The sequence below is a fragment of the Cyprinus carpio genome, chromosome B24 (genome assembly GCF_018340385.1).
Source record: "Cyprinus carpio isolate SPL01 chromosome B24, ASM1834038v1, whole genome shotgun sequence".
NCBI lineage: Eukaryota > Metazoa > Chordata > Actinopteri > Cypriniformes > Cyprinidae > Cyprinus > Cyprinus carpio.
This window is the reverse complement of record NC_056620.1, coordinates 22,046,327-22,064,983: the sequence shown is the minus strand read 5'-3', so window position 1 is coordinate 22,064,983 and position 18,657 is coordinate 22,046,327. Positions and strand designations below refer to the sequence as shown.

Sequence of the window (18,657 nt, the reverse complement as noted above, 5' to 3'; positions counted from 1 at the left end):
AATGCCTTAATTATGCATGACCTTATTTTAGATCCCTTAATTCTACCCCATACCTAACAACTATTTAATTTAACTACGTTACTAACTATTAACAAGCAGTAAATTAATAGTTTATTGAGGAAAAAATCTTAGTTAAGAGTTAGTTAATAGTAAAAAAAAAAATTGGTCTTCAAACTAATGACGATGTGACCTTCGTTTCTATTGATTCACTAGGTTTATTTTTTTTTTATTTTTTTTTTTTTTTAAGTAGGACAATAAATATGCTGGATGATGCTTTTCCACACTGTCGCTTTCTACCTGACGACAGACGCTGATATGTCTGAGATGGACAGAGAGATGCCCAACATGTACTATACACTCATAACACACACACACACAAAAACAAAAACACAAAAAAAAAAACACAAACAAACAACACGGTGTCCATGAATCACTCAGTGCAGCAGACAGACGGGCATTAGACAGCAGACAGCTCTCAGCACTGTCTGACACACTGCTGTGTGTGTGTGTGTGTGTGTGTGTGTGTGTGTGTGTGTGTGTGTGTGTGTGAGACATCCAGTAGTTGATTATAGGCACTAACTGGTTGATATGATTAGAATCATGTATGTGTATGTTTATCTAACTTTCATTTGCTCAAAATCATAATAACATTGAGTTTGTAAATAGCATTGAGTTTGTCTTAAGCCGTGTTGAAATTAGTGTCAGAAACTTTTTTCATAAAAAATGTACTTAAATGTTTGTGTGTACAGTATATGTGTGTCTATTTATTTAGTTTCATATTATAGAATACGTTTATAGAGGCTTTAAAAAAAATCCAACGTTTCTGTGTTCGAAATAAGTGTCAGAAAAACCTTTTCTGAATGAAAATGTTTGTGTGTTTATTATTTATTTTCAGTTTTGGTTTAGTTTATTGTCATTCTATACGTGTTGACACATGAGAACAAAATTTGTACTCGGGTACAGGAGTATATACATAAAATGAACATAAAATGCTATAAAACTAATACTAAATATACAATAAGTTTAAAATAACGTTATTTATTTTAAAATGCATTTATAGCAGCATTTTAGCACTTTTTAGGAGTTTTATTTTTTGTACATTATTTCTGTTTGAAATTAGTGTCAAACATTTTTCTTTAAATTTAGTCAAGTATTTGTTAATTCATTTTTTATTATAAAAACACGTGTATAGGAGCATTTTAATAATGAAAAAAACTTGTTGTGTTTCTGATTCAAATTCGTATCAGAAACATATTTCTTAAAAATTAATGAAATTTAGTTTGTTTGTTCATTTATTTATTTAAGTACCTTTATGGGCACATTTTAAAATTAAGTTTTAGAAGTTTTTTCTGTTTTTTCCAGTATCTATGTTTGAAATCAGTGTCGGAATTTTTTTCTTAATTTACTGAAATGTTTGTTTACTTATTTTTATTTTTGTATATTTTGTTAATTATGAAATTAATTTTTAGGGACATTTGAAACCTTTTTTTTAAGTAGCTATTTTTCAGTTTTTCCCAAATATATTCTAGAATATAGTCTTGAATATAATATATTGAAATATATCAAATGCTTTTGCAGGTAAAGAAAACCAGTATTCTGTTTGGTGACATTTTCCCCACTTAAATATTTAGGGCTTTTTGACCGTCATTTTTCCACGAAACTCAGTCAATTTTAACTAGCGTGTGAACATCTGATCAAATGTCATGCTGATTCAAACTTCAATGTAAATGTAGAGGTATGTGTGTCAGTGTGTACGTATGGGTGTGTGAATCAGTGTATGAATGTGTGTGTGTTGGCATAATCCCGTTCAGGAAACAGGTATTCTGGGCTGCTGGCTTCTATTTATTCACACGGACACTCAAAGGCCGCCGTAAGCCTCCATTAAGACAGGAATGGAATGTATTGAGTCCTGTCTACACACACACACACACACACACACACACACACACACACACACACACACACACACACACACAGACATGCGCTTGCAAATTTCCATGGAGCAGGTCCCTGCATTGGCGTAGTTGAAAGCTGCTCTGCTGCTAACTTTAGAGCGCTTAAATATTCCAGCATAAAAACACATTAGCATGGACGACACAGATACACCGCCATAGTAACACACACACACACACACACACACACACACACACACACACACGTGCACACATCAACCTGCACATGCATTGCACAGCACCAAACATACATTTTTCCCGTTGGAAGTGCATTCATATTTCTCTGTTATCCCACACACACACACACACACACACACACACACACACACACACAGGTGTCCATTCATAGACTGGGCTCTCGCCGTCTCAAATCCCTCAGATTCCAGGGTCTGATCCAGGTCTCAGTGGGACATTAAAGTTTTTTCCGCTCTGGAATTTTAGGGAAATTATATTCATGTTGTGCAGCGATAGCGTCAGCGCTCCGAGGGCTCTGATTGGCCGCTGTGAAAGCGATACAGGGATGTGGAGCGAGTGGAAAGTTAGCAGCAGTGGACGGCTGGGAGATGAAAGGACGGCTAAAGCCGGGATGGAGGGGTTGACAGAGAGAGAGAGGGCTGATATCTCTTTATCCCTGGTGTCTGGCACGCGGCGCTTTGTTCTGGATGTGTGTCTGTGTGAGGAACGGCTCGGTGGCACCACACCCCTCAGATGATAAATAATACAACCGATTTATTGTACATAATATAATATAAAAGCAGGCATGTCCACTGATTAAACATTGCGTAATTAGTCACATTTCAATGGCCGTTTTACATATTAACAGGCATTTTGTGATAAGATCATACATATTAAATGTTCAATGCCATAAAATGGATTTAATGCATTTAGTTAATTTGAGTAAATGCATTATTATTTAGATTAATATTTAAGTATTTAGATTGAAAATAAGTGTTTACTACATTTGTCATTTTTCAAATATCTTAATTTTGGTAAAATTGTTTACATATACCATCTAATTATAACATTAATCACATATATCAATGGCCAATCAATTGTACCTCACCACATTTCACCAATATGCCATAATTTGTTAGTTTGACTAAATGCATTAATATTTACAGTGCCGTGAAAAGGTGTTTTTTTTTATTTTATTTAATTTTTTTGCATATTTGTCACACTTAAAATATTCAGATCACCAAACAAATTTTAACATTACACTCTGCAAGTAAATACAAAATGCAGTTTTTAAATGATGATTTCATTCATTAAGGGAAAAAAGCTGTGCAAACCTACCTGGCGCTACGTGAAAAATGAATTGCCCCCTCCTGTTAAATCATGAAAGAACTGTGATTAAGCACATTATTTTAGAAAGCTGAGTTAAATTTCACTAGCCACACCCTGATTACTGCCAGACCTGATGAGTCAAGAAATCACTTAAATAGAAGCGATCTGACAAAGTGAAGCATGCTTAAAGAGCAACACATAATGCCACGATCTAAAGAAATTCAAGAAAAGATGAGAAACAAAATAGTTGACATGAATCAGTCTGGAAATGGTCATAAAGCCATTTCTAAAGCTTTGGGACTCCAGCGAACCACGGTCAGAGGTATTATCCACAAATGGACAAAACTTGGAACAGTGGTGAATCTTCCCAGGAGTGACCGGACTACCAAAATTACTCCAAGAGCGCAACAACGACTCATCAAGGAGGTCATAAAAGAACCCAGAACAACATCTAAAGACCTGCAGGCCTCACTCGCCTCAATTAAGCTCAGTGTTTATGATTCAATAAATTTCATAAAAAGAACATCATACCAACAGTCAAACATGGAGGTACAGTAGTGTGATGGTCAGGACCTGGGCGACTTGCCATTATTGATGGATTCATGAATTCTGCACTCTATCAGAAAATCCTGAAGGAAAATATCTAGCCATCAGTTTGTGACCTCAAGCTCAAGCGCACCTGGGTTCTGCAGCAGGACAATGATCCCAAACACACCAGCAAATCCACCTCTGAATGGCTCAAGAAAAACAAAATTAAGGTTTTGGAGTGGGCAACTCAAAGTCTGGACTTAAATCTGATTGAGATGCTGACCTTAAAAGCCCTCCAATGTGGCGGTATTAAAACAATTCTGCAAAGAAGAGTGGGCCAAAATTCATCCACAGCGATGTGAAAGATTCATTGCCAGTTATCACAAACGCTTGAGTGCAGTTGTTGCTGCAAAGGGTGGCACAAGCCGTTATTAGATTTAGGGGGCAATTACTTTTTCATGTAGTGCCAGGCAGGTTTGGACAGCTTGCATTTTGTATTTACTTGCAGATAATATTTACTTATCTTTGTGTAATATTAAAATTAGTTTGATCTGAATCTTCTAGTGAAACAAATATGCAAAAAATAAAAAAAAAAACAGGAAGGGGGCAAAAACCTTTAAGAGACTATAGATAAATATTTAGATGAAAGCTTCCTATAGAAACGTTTAAAAAAAGTGTAGACTAGATTTTTTCTTTTTCATATTAATTATTATAATTGCATATTATTTTATTATAATTGTTTACATAATTATTCAAATTAATCCCATATTATTGGGCGATCGATTGTACCTAAAATATAATTTTTTAAAATTTATCTTATGAAAGTTTCCTGTAATATTTTATCAAATCAAAAAAAAAAAAAAAAATTGTCTGGTGTAATACATACATTTAAATTTACATAAAATTGTTTGCACATTTTTATTGTAAAGAAAAAAAAAATTGCAACTAAAATAAAGGGATGTCCACGTTGAAAATTTGTGGCTGTTTCTATATGTGCTTTATAAATAAATAAATAAATAAATTCCAACATGATATGTTGATTAATTATATAGATTAAACACAATTAATCACATATCAATGGCCACGTTTACATTTGGCATTATAACGTGCGTGTATGTGTTTGGGTCGAACATATGACCAAATTATACTAATAGTAAATATGTTTTTTTATTGTAATTATTTGTAATTAATGCATTTAGTTAATTAGATTAAATTGTTAAACTTTTTTGTTAATATTTAGATGCATTCATATTTAGATAAATGTTTACTATAACATTTTAGAAAAACTTAAAGCGACAAGTTTATTTGTTAGATATAATCGAGAATATTTACATACACCGATTAATAATTTGAATTAATCCAACATAATTAAATATTAAGTATTTATGTATTTTAGTTAAATAAACCTAAGTGAATTTAACTAAATGCATTAATGTTTTTAGATTACACTGACAAAAAAATAACTTCAATAAAATATTTACGACATGCTGATTAAATGAAACAATTAGGTGCACATATCAATGGCTCCTTTTACTTACATGCGTTTTACTGGACGTTATTTATCACATTTAATGCATTTAGTTCATTTGAGTAAATGCATTAATATTTAGATTCATATTTAGATTGAGGTTCTCTATAGTGCTTTAGATTTACTAAAATCAAAAAGTGATGGTTTAAGTTTGTCAGATTTAAAATTTACATACAGGTTTGCAAAGGGGTGGAAAATGTGTAGAAATTTTCTGAAAGTTCCCCCCCCCCAAAAAAAAAAACACCTTGATATTTTCCAAAAATTCTGGAAATTTATATATAATTCATAATATTTGAATTTTCATGTTAATTGTACATCCCATAATGTTTAGTTTGTGTTAAATGTATAAAAGAAAGCATCTCTCACTCTGATCTGTTGTGCATATATTTCGCTTTCGCAATACTCCAGCTTTGCATAATTATATTAGATGATTTGGATGCAATTGAATGACTTCAGTGCGATTTGATCTTGTTTACTAGTGAGTGTGTTTTGGAGTGGCGTCATGGTTACGGATCTGGGCACGCAGCCCAAAGGTCACATATTAACCCCTGCTGTGGGTTCAATCCATGAAGTGAAGATTTACAGAGATCCCGCAGCCATTGTGCTGTTGAGCGCACCACTTAACCCAAGTGTGTGCCGCGAGGCGTCTGAATGACCAGAGCCACTGGTAAGATGCTGACCACCAGCACAGGATGACTAATGCATTTTCAGTTAATAAATCTGTTGTTTAAAACTGGTCATGTGATCTCAATATGAGGTGATTCATTTCATGTGAAATAAAATGTTTTCAGCTAATGATGTGACTGAAGGCTTCATTATGTGTGGTTTTACAAGTGGTTTTAAACTAATATCAGTCAGTTTGAGTTACTTCACAGCCGTCAATCATGATTTTCTTCTTGAAAGCTTCTTTTTCTAGAAAGCTTTTGATTGGACAAAAATCTTTGTAGTTCAAGATGATGTCATCTGTTTTTGTTGTTGTTGTTTTTTTTTAATTTGCCCTCCCAGAAGCCGGCTTATCATCATTAATTAACACTAACAACTAAAAATTGTTTCATTGCTTGAAATTAAATAATAACTGAGATAAAATATAAAAAACTTTTTTAATTTTCACATCACAACTTAGTGAATAGTAGTGTTGTCAATCGATTAAAAACATTAAGTAATCACATTTTTTTCTGAAATTAATCATGATTAATTGAGATTAATCCCACCTAAAATTAAAGTTTTTAAATATACTTTTATATTGCAATATTTTCACATTCAATCTTCACATTAATGTAGAAACAACATAAAGACTGTATATTTTCGATATTTGTTTAATATTTGTTTAAAGGGAAATTTAAATTCTGTCATTCTGTCAAAAATATCTTAATTTGTGTTCTGAAGATGAACGGAGGTCTTACGGGTTTGGAATGACATGAGGGTGAGTCATTAATGACAGAATTTAAATTTTTGGGTGAACTAACCCTTTGAATTTAAGTTGACGTACTAAAATAACTAAAAATAAATAATAATAAATAAATAAAAAACCTAATAAAAATGGCAAAACACAACAAAATTACTAAAACTTTAAAATGAAAATAAAATAATAGAAAATACAGAAATAGAAAATATAAAAATAAAATGTAATAAAAAACCGAAGTGAAATATAAAAATTGTGTGTACTGTATATGATACTAAAATAACACTTCCTGGTGAAAGACTGTAAATGTACAAGTATACATTTGCTAAACATTTATTTTGGCTATGTTTAGAGAAAAATAATTCAAGTATTTAAATTTGAAATGATGTAAAAAAAAAAATAATAATAATAATAAAAAAAAAGTTACACCGTTAAACATATTTATGTTTAATGTAATTTATTTTTGGCAGTCCCGCTATTTATTCACCATTAAATCTAAAACTAAAGTGAAACTGAAGAGCAAAATAAAAACTAGGGGGCATTTTGAGAGCTGTAGAAACAGACATGTGCTCTCACACACTCCGTCACTGTCTTCATTAGCGCAGGACTCATTGAGGTCACTGAGCGCGATCGCAGTTTCAGTTACAGACAGACGGCCAGTAAAGGAAAGAGAGACTGATGCTGTGGTGATGCAACTTTAGACCTGAGCGTTTCCCATAGAGCCCCCCTCAGCTCTCTCTCTCTCTCTCACACACACACACACACACACACACACACACACACACACACACACACACACACACACAGGGAAGGTTTGAGGTGGCGCCCCAACCTCTTTATTTATTAGCTCTGCTGAGCTGTGGAGTCTGTGGTATTTTCTTCCGAAATGCCATGCATGTGTGAGTGCATTTACGTCCTTGTGTGTGTGTGTGTGTGTGTGTGTGTGTGTGTGTGTGTGTGTGTATTTGCGCGCTCAGGCTTCAGGTATTCAGCAGGTTCGGATTTTAGATCACTTCACCAACCATGACGCAGAAATAAACAGCACTGGAGAACAGATTAACAGCCTTTAGTTTATCTTTCCTACATGCCTGTTTTATTAATGTTGCTTTGGTTTGTTGTCTTTTTAAAAAAAAATTAATATTGTTTTTAATATTTCTGTATTTTTATTTTAATATTTATTTCATTTTATATTTCTTATATAATAATTTAATACTTATTTGTTTAGTTTTTATATTAATTTAATTGTATATTTTGTATTTAATAAATGTAACATTTTATTTCTGCTTTTCTCATTTAGTTTAGTTTAATTTGAAATACTAAATAACTACAGATAAATAATAATAATACAATTCTTATTTTATTTTTATTTGATGTTTTATATATATATTAATTTTAATATTTACATTTTCATATATTTTTTTAATGTATTTATTTTGTATTCATTTAAAAAAAATATATATTAATTAAATGTAATATTACTAATTTTATTTATTTACTGAATTTAATTTAATTAATTACAATTGTATTTGGTGATGCTAGTGGTTCAGAATTTACTCATGGTTTATTATGATTTGCTACTTGTTAATTGGTCGCAGGTAATATCAGGGGGAGGGACATTTGCATTCTAACACATTTGATTGGACAGAAATCAGTGCAGTCCAGGATGAGTCATTGACATATTAAATCTGTTTTAGAAGATAAAGACTGTATATTTTAAATGTGAATATGTGCTAAAAAAACATTTAGGAGTACACTAGCATATCAATGTGACTAAAAAGTTAACAAACACAGATGAAAACCACTAAATTTGAGTTTTAATATATTTCTAATATTATTTTTTTATGAACAGTCGAGATAAAGGCAGCAATAAAGATAAGTATCAGAGTCATTTTGGGTTGTAACATGTTCATCTGATCATCCGGCTCAGATATTGAGTGCGGTTTGTTGTTGTGCATGTCTGCGTTTATGTGAGTGTTTTTGTGTCTGACTGCGGCACGTAAACAAACCAAATACCGTGGGAACAGAGAGGTGTGAATCAGAGCGTCTCTCTCTCTTTTACTCGGGCTCTCGGTCTGTCTCCATGTCTGGCTCCCGACTCCAAACCAAAATGAGTTTTCCTCTTGTGTCAGCAAATAATCGGAGATCGTTCCTAACCCTGTGCAAGCCTATCACACACACACGCATGCTGGCTAAAGCAAACACGGCAACCAATCAGCGCTTTCATGTATTCACCAGTCCTCAGGATCTGTTCCCTGGAGTTTATTTAGGTATTGATGTCGTTTTACTACAGTTTCTGCACCGGGACTTAAGAGCCTGTTTTTCAGGTGTTTCATTACCTGATGTTGTACACAGATTATTATCCCAGATTGTTTTTTGGCTGCGGGAAAAATATTCATAGATAAATGTCTTTAATGATCTTCAGTTTATGCACAGGATCTTAAAATTATTTCTGTCAAATGTAACATATATATATGAAAATTAATCAAATGTGTGCACGTTTCTAAAACATACATGTTCCTAAAACCCAAAATCAACCCTTAAATTGAAAAAAAAAACCTTAATATAAAAATATTGTATATAGAGAGAGGTTTTATTTCACACACACACACACACACACACACACACACACACACACACACACACACACACACACACACACACACACACACATATATATATTATACTTTTATTGTAATGTGTAATGTGTGTGTAATGTGTGTAAAAAATTGCCACATATTTCTTAGTTTTCTATTTTAATTTTCTTTAATTATAATTAACTGAATTTATTATAATTTGTATAAATTATTTTTTATACAAATTGAAAAACTCAAAACACACGTATATATAAATTATATATAAAATTGTACTGGTTCCAAACATTTAAACTGAATATATATATATATATATATATATATATATATATATATTCAGTTTAAATGTTTGGGACCAGTACAATTTTTAAAGTCTCTTATGTTCACCAAGGCTGCATTTATCTGATCAAAGATACAGGAAAAGACTGTAATAATGTGAAATATTATTACAATTTAAAATAACTGTTTTCCATTTTAATTTGCTTTCAAATGTAATTTATTCCTGTGATGCAAATCTGATTTTTCAGCATCATTACTCCAGTCTCCAGTGACACATGATCCTTCAAAAGTCTTTACAGTATCATTTTATCAATTTAACACATCCTTGCTGAATAAAAATATTAATTTCTTTTAAAAAAAAAATCAAGATTTTCCTAACCCAAAACTTTTGAATAGTAGTGTATATTGTTTCAAAAGATGTCTATGAGTTTGAACGGCTGTCAGTGGATCCTGATGGTGTAGTTACAGCAGCTACCAGCAGGGGCGTCCTGGACCATGATAACCCACTCAACACCCGTCTCCACTCATCCACCTCTTCTTCTGCTCTCTGTTGCTCTGCCTTTCTTTATAACTGCTCCATCCTTCTCTTTTAATCTCACTTCACGATTACAGCAGCATGATGAGCCAGCCTAATGCTTGATGATTAATGGCTCATTTAACACTAATGAAGGAAAATAAACAGAGCGAGCTGAGAGAAACAGAACATGCAGAAGTGACATAAACAGATTTCTGTGGTCTGGATCTCTCACGGTCATTGTTTTGAAACGTGGCAGCATGCAGCATTGAGAAAAGAGACCCACACCCATAATAAAGCAAAAAAACTGATAGGAACTGTAGATACAGGCCGTCGTGCAGCAGTCAGTAAATCAGCGTCTGATGGACCCACCGCCGCGGCTGGCATCCGTCTGCATGCGAATGACTTCATGCGGATGACAGCATGTCTTCTAGCCCCATTACCCTGATTTGAAGTGGCTACGCTGCAAAGATTTATGGGTAGCATTGAGTCGCTCCCCACAGGAACCGCAAGCGTGGTAGATTGTGCTGTAGCCACACCCTCAGCACTCACACACACTCATGAGGTTTCAGAGCGTCTGCGTCTCCCACTGTGACTCACATCCATGGTAATTGTCCGGTGACACTGAACGCAGATCTGCACATTCCCTCTGTCCACAGCATCATCACCCAGAGGAATCTTTTATTGCTCTGATGCCACTCTTTAAACACAGGCTTCTCGTGGTCATGAAAATATGTAAAATGGATTAGGAAATGTATTTTATTTTATTTTATTTTATTTTATTTTTATTTTATTTTATTTTATTTTATTTTATTTTATTTTATTTATGCAGGACACAAGTCAAAAACAAATAGTTCATTTTATTTTTTTTATTTTTATGCAATGCACAACTTAAAAACATAAACAGAAGAAAGTATTTTTGATGTAATTAAAATAATTTATGCAATACACAACTCAAAAACATAAACAGAAAAAAATATTTAAGTTTTGTTTTAAGTTTATTTTTATTTTCTATGCAATACACAACTCAAAAGACATACGCACATAAATTCATTCTCCTGATCTTAAGAAGCATTATGGTCGAAAAGCTTATGCTTACATTATTTAAACCAATTTTGTAGATAAATTAAATGTGAATTTCTTTACAAAAGTGACATTTAAAAGAAAAAATGAAATGTTTTGAATGTATCTGATTATATATGGTAAGAAAATTGTTTTATTTTTAATTTACTTTTAACTTACTTTTAAGCAATACACAACTTGAAAACATAAACAGAATTTTTTTAAAATTTCTTTTTGAATGAAATACACAACTCAAAACATAATCAAAAATAAAATGTTTTTTTTTATATTTACTCTTTTCATGCAATACACAACTCAAAACTGTAAAAAAGAAGTAAATTATTATTTTATATTTATGTTATACACAATTTAAAACATAAATAGATAAATTCAGTCATATTTATTTTTTTTTCATTAATTTTTATGGAATACAAAACTTCAAAAAAATGAATTTTTTAATGCAATACATAACTAAAACATACCAGGGAATTTTATTATTATTTTATTTTAATTACATTTTTATGCAATACACAACTCAAAAACGTAAACAGAAAAGTTCAGGGAATTTAAAGATGTCAAAGTCAGTTTTGTAAAGAAATTCACACTAACATTTGTCTACAAAACTAGTTGAAATAATTTAAGCAGAAGCGTTTAGATCAAAAGGCTTTTTGGGATCATGACAAACATAAATCCAGTCAAGTGTTTCCAAACGTTTCACTGCTACTGTATATGTTTTATAGTCTAAAATAAACCGAAATATGGAAGAGCAATTATAAAAGCTCTTATGTTTTGGAGAGCCGTTTCTATGATAATTAGTGCATAGCCATGCGTGCAGACGGGAGCTGAACTGCGGATCATTATGGCATATGAACACACAGAGAAACACTTTTAGATTTTCCATTTCATATAATGTTCTGCAAATGTTTCCAGTTTTCCGTTTCATACTAGAACAAGCTCATTTGGTTAAAGGGGTGTGAATGTGTGTCTGGAAGAGACGCAGGGCTACAGTATCAGACTCTGAATGACCAGATTTTTTGTTTAAATTAGTTTAAATCTCACAGCGTGTGTTTATCTTCATATATTCATATATGGCATTACTAGTTTATTAACCTTCTCTTTTGAGTGACGTTTGCCCAGCCAGTGTCCCAAATCCCTGCATGGCATTATGGGAGCTCTCGGATTGGTCAAAACACTGCTGCCATGGCAACTTCAGCAGGCATGGCTTCCCTCCTATAGACAAGTGTGAGTCGAGTGAGTTGTGTGTTTGTGTTTTAGTTAGTTTAACCAGGAAACCTGAAACTGGAATGGACTTGCCATGTGACTTAGCCTTTCAGAATCACTTTTCTAGTGTGAATATTTGTAGGTAATTTAATAATGTTTTGTCCAATTTTTGAGGGGGCATTACAATTGTGATTTCCAGTCCTAAAAAAAATTCTACAGTATCTTCCTGTTCATGCATGGAAGTTTAGAAAGCTGGATCTGTTTAAATCTAAATTGTAAATCGTAATAGTACTTTTAAATAACTGAAATAGAAAGGCTCTGTTATTTGTCTAAATATATTTTTAAAACAATTGCAGTATTTTTAAATGCTGCATATAAAATCATAAACTCCTGAGAAAATGTGCTAAAACGAGGAAAAGTCATGGATATTAATTCTTCAGAAAGTGTTAAAAGTGATTGTTTTTGAAAACATCATTACTATTAATTAGCATAGTATTGTGATTATTTGTAATGCATCAAATATTCTGTATGTGCATGTAAATTTGTAAATATGTATCTTTTTAAATATTTAAAAGTATATAAAAATAGTAATTTAGTGTAGAAGTATTTTTTAATAATTTTTAAGTTATAAAATAAAAATGTATCTATTTCTATTCTCTAAAATAAGTTAAATATAATTTATTGTAAGTGTATTGTGGTTTTCTGTTGATGTGTCAAATACCTTTCATGGTTAAGTCTAGTACTCTGAAAATTATGTGTATTTAAAGTATTTTTTTAATGTTTAAAGTTCAATTCAATTCAGTTCAATTCAAGTTTATTTGTATTGCGCTTTTTACGATACAAGTCATTGCAAAGCAACTTTACAGAAAATTCCGTTTCTACAATATTTAGTAGTAGCTTATCAGTGGTGACTGTCAGTTTATGTGCATACGGCAGAAATGTTCAGAAAAATCAATAAAGTATACAATATATATATAAGTATAGAAGTATATTTTAATAGTATTTACAGTAAATCATAAGCTTAAAAACTTTTCTTTTAATTTTCTAAATTAAGTAAAAAATATTTTATAAGTATATTATTATGATTTTTTTTGTTGATGCATTAAATATTTTTTTCAGTTATAGTTTTAATATTCTGAAAATTATATGTGAATGCAAAGTATATAAAATGTATTTAAAATGTAATTAAATAAAACAAATATTTAATATAGAAGTTTATTTTAATAGTATTTAAATTATAAAATTTGAAATAATTAAAATATATTATTTTCTAAAAAAAGTAAAAAAAAGTAAAATATAATTTATACTATGTTTATGCTTTATATAAGATATAGTATAGTATAGTATAGTAGCTAAATGATTCTTTTTTATATAAAGGTTATTTTTAAAACGGATTATTTGTTAATTTGTTGTATTCTTTTACAGTTAATTTTTTTTTTTTTTTGTAACTTGTCGGTTTTACATAGGCTATGTAAAGTATATAAAAAGTATTGCAAATGTTTAAAAGTAGAAAATATGTAATTATGCAAGTCTATTTAGGGTATATTTCAATATTTAAAAAAAATTCAATTTATGTTTAAACTTTAAATGATTTTTTTTTTTTAAGTTAAAGATTATTTTTAAAAGATGGAATTCAGAGTTGCATGACATCATAACATAAAATTGTCAATTTCTTTTGTTAATTCACTTTATATTTTATCTGTGATGCATTAACAAATGTATACATCTATTTATTTCATTATCTCTCTCTCAGTGCATCAGTGAAGTCACTGAAGATCAGATTCATTCACAAGAAAGCAAACAGAAAAGCAGCTCATTTTCAGGAACACAGATCATCATGTGCAGCCGCTTCCTCACCCGAAGCCATTTTTTAATTTTTTTTTTATTGCGTTTGTTCGGCTGCTAGTCTGGAAGCTTCTGAAGGAATATTTGAGGAGCTGCTAATGATGCCGCTTTAACTAAATCAATGGAACAAAAGAGAAATGGCATTACATAAAAGGATAAACGAGAGAATCAGGAGCTGATATTTCATACCTGCTCCTCTGCATTAATCAGACATCAAAGAGAAATAAATACCTGCAGCAAAAGTGACTGACAGCTGATGTTTTGGGCAGTTTAAGGTCAATTCATATTGAAAATAAAACTAGTCAGTGAGACATCAGATCAGATCAACACCTGCTTACTAATGAGTAAAAGTGATGCTAACACACAACTTTCCAAGTGTGATGCGCCACTGGCCTTTAGTTTAACTTTTATTGTTGCAGCAATTAGTATTCAGCACCGTTTAGAACACCTCCCTCCCTCTCTCTCTCTCTCTCTCTCTCTCTCTCTCTCTCTCTGTCTCTCTCTCCCTCCCTCACTCTCTCTTTCTGTTTACTGCACAGTTAGTGAAGCTTATCGCCTGGCAACCACAATTAAAGTACACCAAGTCAGCAATAGCAGAGACAGGGGCTGATAAAACACTAGAACACCTCCAGCAGGGAGAGAGAGACCGATAGACAGACGCTGTGTGTGTTTTAGTTGGTCTGCACCTGAAGAGAAGGGAAGGCGAGTGTGAAACTGGAAGTGCTCAGGTATGTGATCAGTGGAATGCCTGAGGACAGTGTGTGTGTGTGTTTAGTAGTTTTGTTAAACGGTTTTTGCACACTAATCACACTCGATGCGTGTCGACTGCTGTGTTGAGTGATGTTCTCAGTGAGAAGTTCTGCTTTTGTCACGGCACTCGTTTGCACTGATGAACGGTTAATTGGTGTGGTTTGAGGCTGCTGAGGTGTGAAACCACACTGGAGATGATGTTCTGTGACTGCAGCAGAGGAAGAGCTACAGCATCATCATCATCATCAGAGGTTAACAGGTGTATGAATGAGTTTGGATGAGTGAAGGTTTGAGATGCGTCTGTAGATGTTATGAATGTGTTTTTCTGTGTCGGAGACTCTGACAGGTAAAGGTCAGGATCACAGCGGAGCTCATCCGCACTCCAGCTGATCGCTTTGAAACTACCACACACCCCTTCAAATGTCACCACATCTGTCCTTCTGTCTGTCTGTCTGTCTGTCTGTCTATCTGTCTGTCTGTCTGTCTGTCTGTCTGTCTGTCTGTCTGTCTGTCTATCTATCTATCTATCTATCTATCTATCTATCTGTCTATCTGTCTATCTGTCTATCTGTGTCTGTCTGTCGTTCTATCTATCTATCTATCTATCTATCGATCTATCTATCTATCTATTGATCGATCGTTCGTTCGTTCGTTCGGTAATCCATCCATCCATCATTCTGTCATTCTTTCTACCATTCTTTCTATCTATCTGTCTGTCTATCTTCTTTATATCATTTTGTATATCATTCTGTTGTTGTTATCTGATCTATCCGTTTTCCACCTTTCTTTCATTCTTTCTATCTATTGTTCTTTCTACCTTTCCATCCTTCCATCCTTCTGTTATCTATATATCTTTATATTCTATTATATTCTATTGTTCTTTTGTTTTGTCTGTCATTCTGTCTATTTTGTCTGTTATTTACCCATTCATCCATCCATCCTTCGTTTTGTAGTTCTTTCTATCTGTCATTCTTTGTTATTCTGTTTTTCCATCCATCCATCCATCCATCCATCTATCATTCTATCTATCATTCTGTGGTTCTATCATTCCATTATTATTCCATCCATCTTTTCCATCTATCATCTTTCTGTCTTCCTGTTTAATCCATAATTGCATCTATCCATCCATTGATAGTTGAATAGTGAAGGGTTGATGTAAGGATAAACCCTTAGCAGGGTGCTGGAGACGTCTGACTGTGTGTGATCCCACTTATTTCATGCCTGCTTACCAAATTAACAAATAAAGGCCATCAAATACTAATTTGAGTTTAAATGACTGGATTATGAGAGAAGAAAGAGTGTGAAGTGATACCTGAGGCAGATACAGTCATTATCTCAGTCAACAGTCAATATTTGACCACAGAATCTAGCGACTGACCAATCAGAATCTAGTATTCCAGAGTGTAATAATCTGTTCAATGACTGCAGTGTTTTGAGGTGACTGTATTTCTGTAAATTGGTCATAACGCTGTGTTTGTGTGTGTTTCAGAGTCTGGGCTCCATCGACAGGAAGGGAACACGGCAGAGAAGGTAAGACACGTCTGTGTCACGCTCTCGTTTGGGTAATGCTAGGGTTAAATATGGCATAAGGCATGCGTTTGACCTTAATTGGGCCTAGTGACCAGCAGAACAGAGAGATAATCTAGTTTTAGCCAAACTGTAATCTAGAGTAAGCATTTATAATGCCAACCTGAATGTGATTATGTGTAAGTCTGAACTGTATGCCAAAGTGGGAATGTGTGAGAGATTTCAAAAGTGAGAAAAAAATTAGACATAAGTTTCCTTCAGGGCCATCTTCAACTGGGTAGGTGTTTCTTACTTTGTTTTCTGAATGCATAAATTTAATTAGCTTAAAAATGATAAAATCCATGCAAGGGGTTCCTAAAAGTTGACAAAATTAGCAGATATATGCATGTATACAGTCCTACAGTCCGTTGTGTAGCATAGATTCACTTGAGCGATAATCAATAAAGAACGAAGAGATTATAATAAACATTGAGTCGAAAGTCAAAAGCCTAAAGATTAAGTTAAAATGACGCTTCACAAGTCAATATAAATGTGAATGCATTAAAGATCAGGTTACTACAGTATCGGCAAGTCTTATAACTGCACTGCAGCTCTATAGTGCGCTGGATATGTTGGCACAATCAGTTGCGTCTGTTACCTGTAGGTTACGCATAACATGTATTTGCACATCTGTGTTGCATCTCAACAGTAAGTCTCTTTAATGTTTTAGTTCTCCCGACGTGTTAAATCATCTTATTATTGGGGGTCTGTGTCTTTCGGAGCCTGTGAATTATGAAACTGTCACACAATGTGGCGTAGGAGAGCCTTCCTATCAACAAGAACAACATGTTACCTTGGTTACTCCTTTGAAAATGGCAGATCTCCTAAATCTGTCACTAATGGCTGACTAATGAGAACTGAACCGCTGATCGGATCTGATCAAAGGACGCGGACAAGACAAAGCCTTGTTTTCCTCTCTGGGTAGGTTATATAAAGCTGCTTTGTGAGATTTCTCTCCCCAGATCGATGATAGCTGATGTAGTGTTGGTTATTTGGGCTAATTAGTATATCATCATTGTCAGTAATTAGTTAGTGTGTGTGTTCTGGTGGCAAATAAACGGCTCCCTGTAGCAGTTTAACAACGCGTCCTTTCCAGAGGCAATTTTTCATCCTTGCTGAAAGTGAAACACTGTGCAAAGCAACAAAATAATATTTAATCATTTAACGAAATCTAAGATCAAACTGACAGCAGAAGTTCAAAAGTTTGGGATCAGTAAGATTTTTAAATGTTGCATGTAAAAGAATTATCTTCTGCTCACCAAGGCTGCATTTACTTAATCAGAAGTACTGTAAAATTTGTAAATATTATTTCAATTTAAAAAGCAGTTTTCTATATGAATATAGTTTAAAATATAATTTATTCATGTGATCAAATCTGTATTTTCAGCATCATTCCTCCAGTCTTCAGTGTCACATGATGCTTCAGAAATCATTCTAATATGCAGATTCGCTGCTCAAGAAACATTTCTGATTATTGTTTCAATGTAGAAAACAGTTGTGTTTCTTCATATTTAATTTTTCAGGATTCTTTGATGAATATACAACTCAAAAGATCACACATTTAAATGTCTTTACTGTCACTTTTGATCAGTTTAATGCATCCTTGCTAAATAAAAGTATTAATTTCTTAAATTAATAAAAAAAACATCCTTTCGAACTTTTTAGAGACCTGTCACATACAGTATGTCCCATAAGTTGTCTTTAAATCAAATTGAATATGAATCACTTTTTCATTTTTTTTTAACCTAAAAATGTGTGTAGACAGTTTATTTTTTGAACATAACTCTGAAATATACAATTTTGTTTGTGCATATGCAGTTTACTTGCTGCTAAGTGTCTCGGATTAAATGCTGGCAAACTTTGGAAGAATTTCCAGTCAGGCAGACCAAATGAAACCTGTGTGGCCTTACGCTCAGAAGTCAAATCCAGCCAGTCACATTGTTTTTGTGTGCAATTAGTGAACGGACCGAATTAGCAAGGAATAAAATGTATGCGCCGTAACCATCTGCGGTCTCACGTTTGAACGTCTAGCAAGCAATTGTGAACAAATCACATAAACCTTAAGTTGTCAGACTAGTTATTGTGGGTTGCATAACTAAAGGGAGAAAATCAAATGAATTAGCATGAGTGATATA

At 32.9% G+C, this 18,657-nt stretch overlaps 1 protein-coding gene across 4 annotated transcripts in view; it reads left to right on the top strand.

Annotated features, from left to right (window-relative positions):
* LOC109050194 (ankyrin repeat and fibronectin type-III domain-containing protein 1-like) overlaps positions 1-18,657 on the top strand; it is a 77,700-nt gene that overhangs the window by 25,447 nt on the left and 33,596 nt on the right. For 3 of the 4 annotated variants that reach the window (XM_042752283.1, XM_042752282.1, XM_042752281.1), the window contains one exon: positions 16,446-16,486. In XM_042752283.1, coding sequence (XP_042608217.1) covers positions 16,446-16,486 — 41 coding nt within the window. Of the gene's footprint in view, positions 1-14,723; positions 14,935-16,445; positions 16,487-18,657 lie in introns of those variants that run through there. The other variant, XM_042752284.1, reaches the window with a different exon arrangement.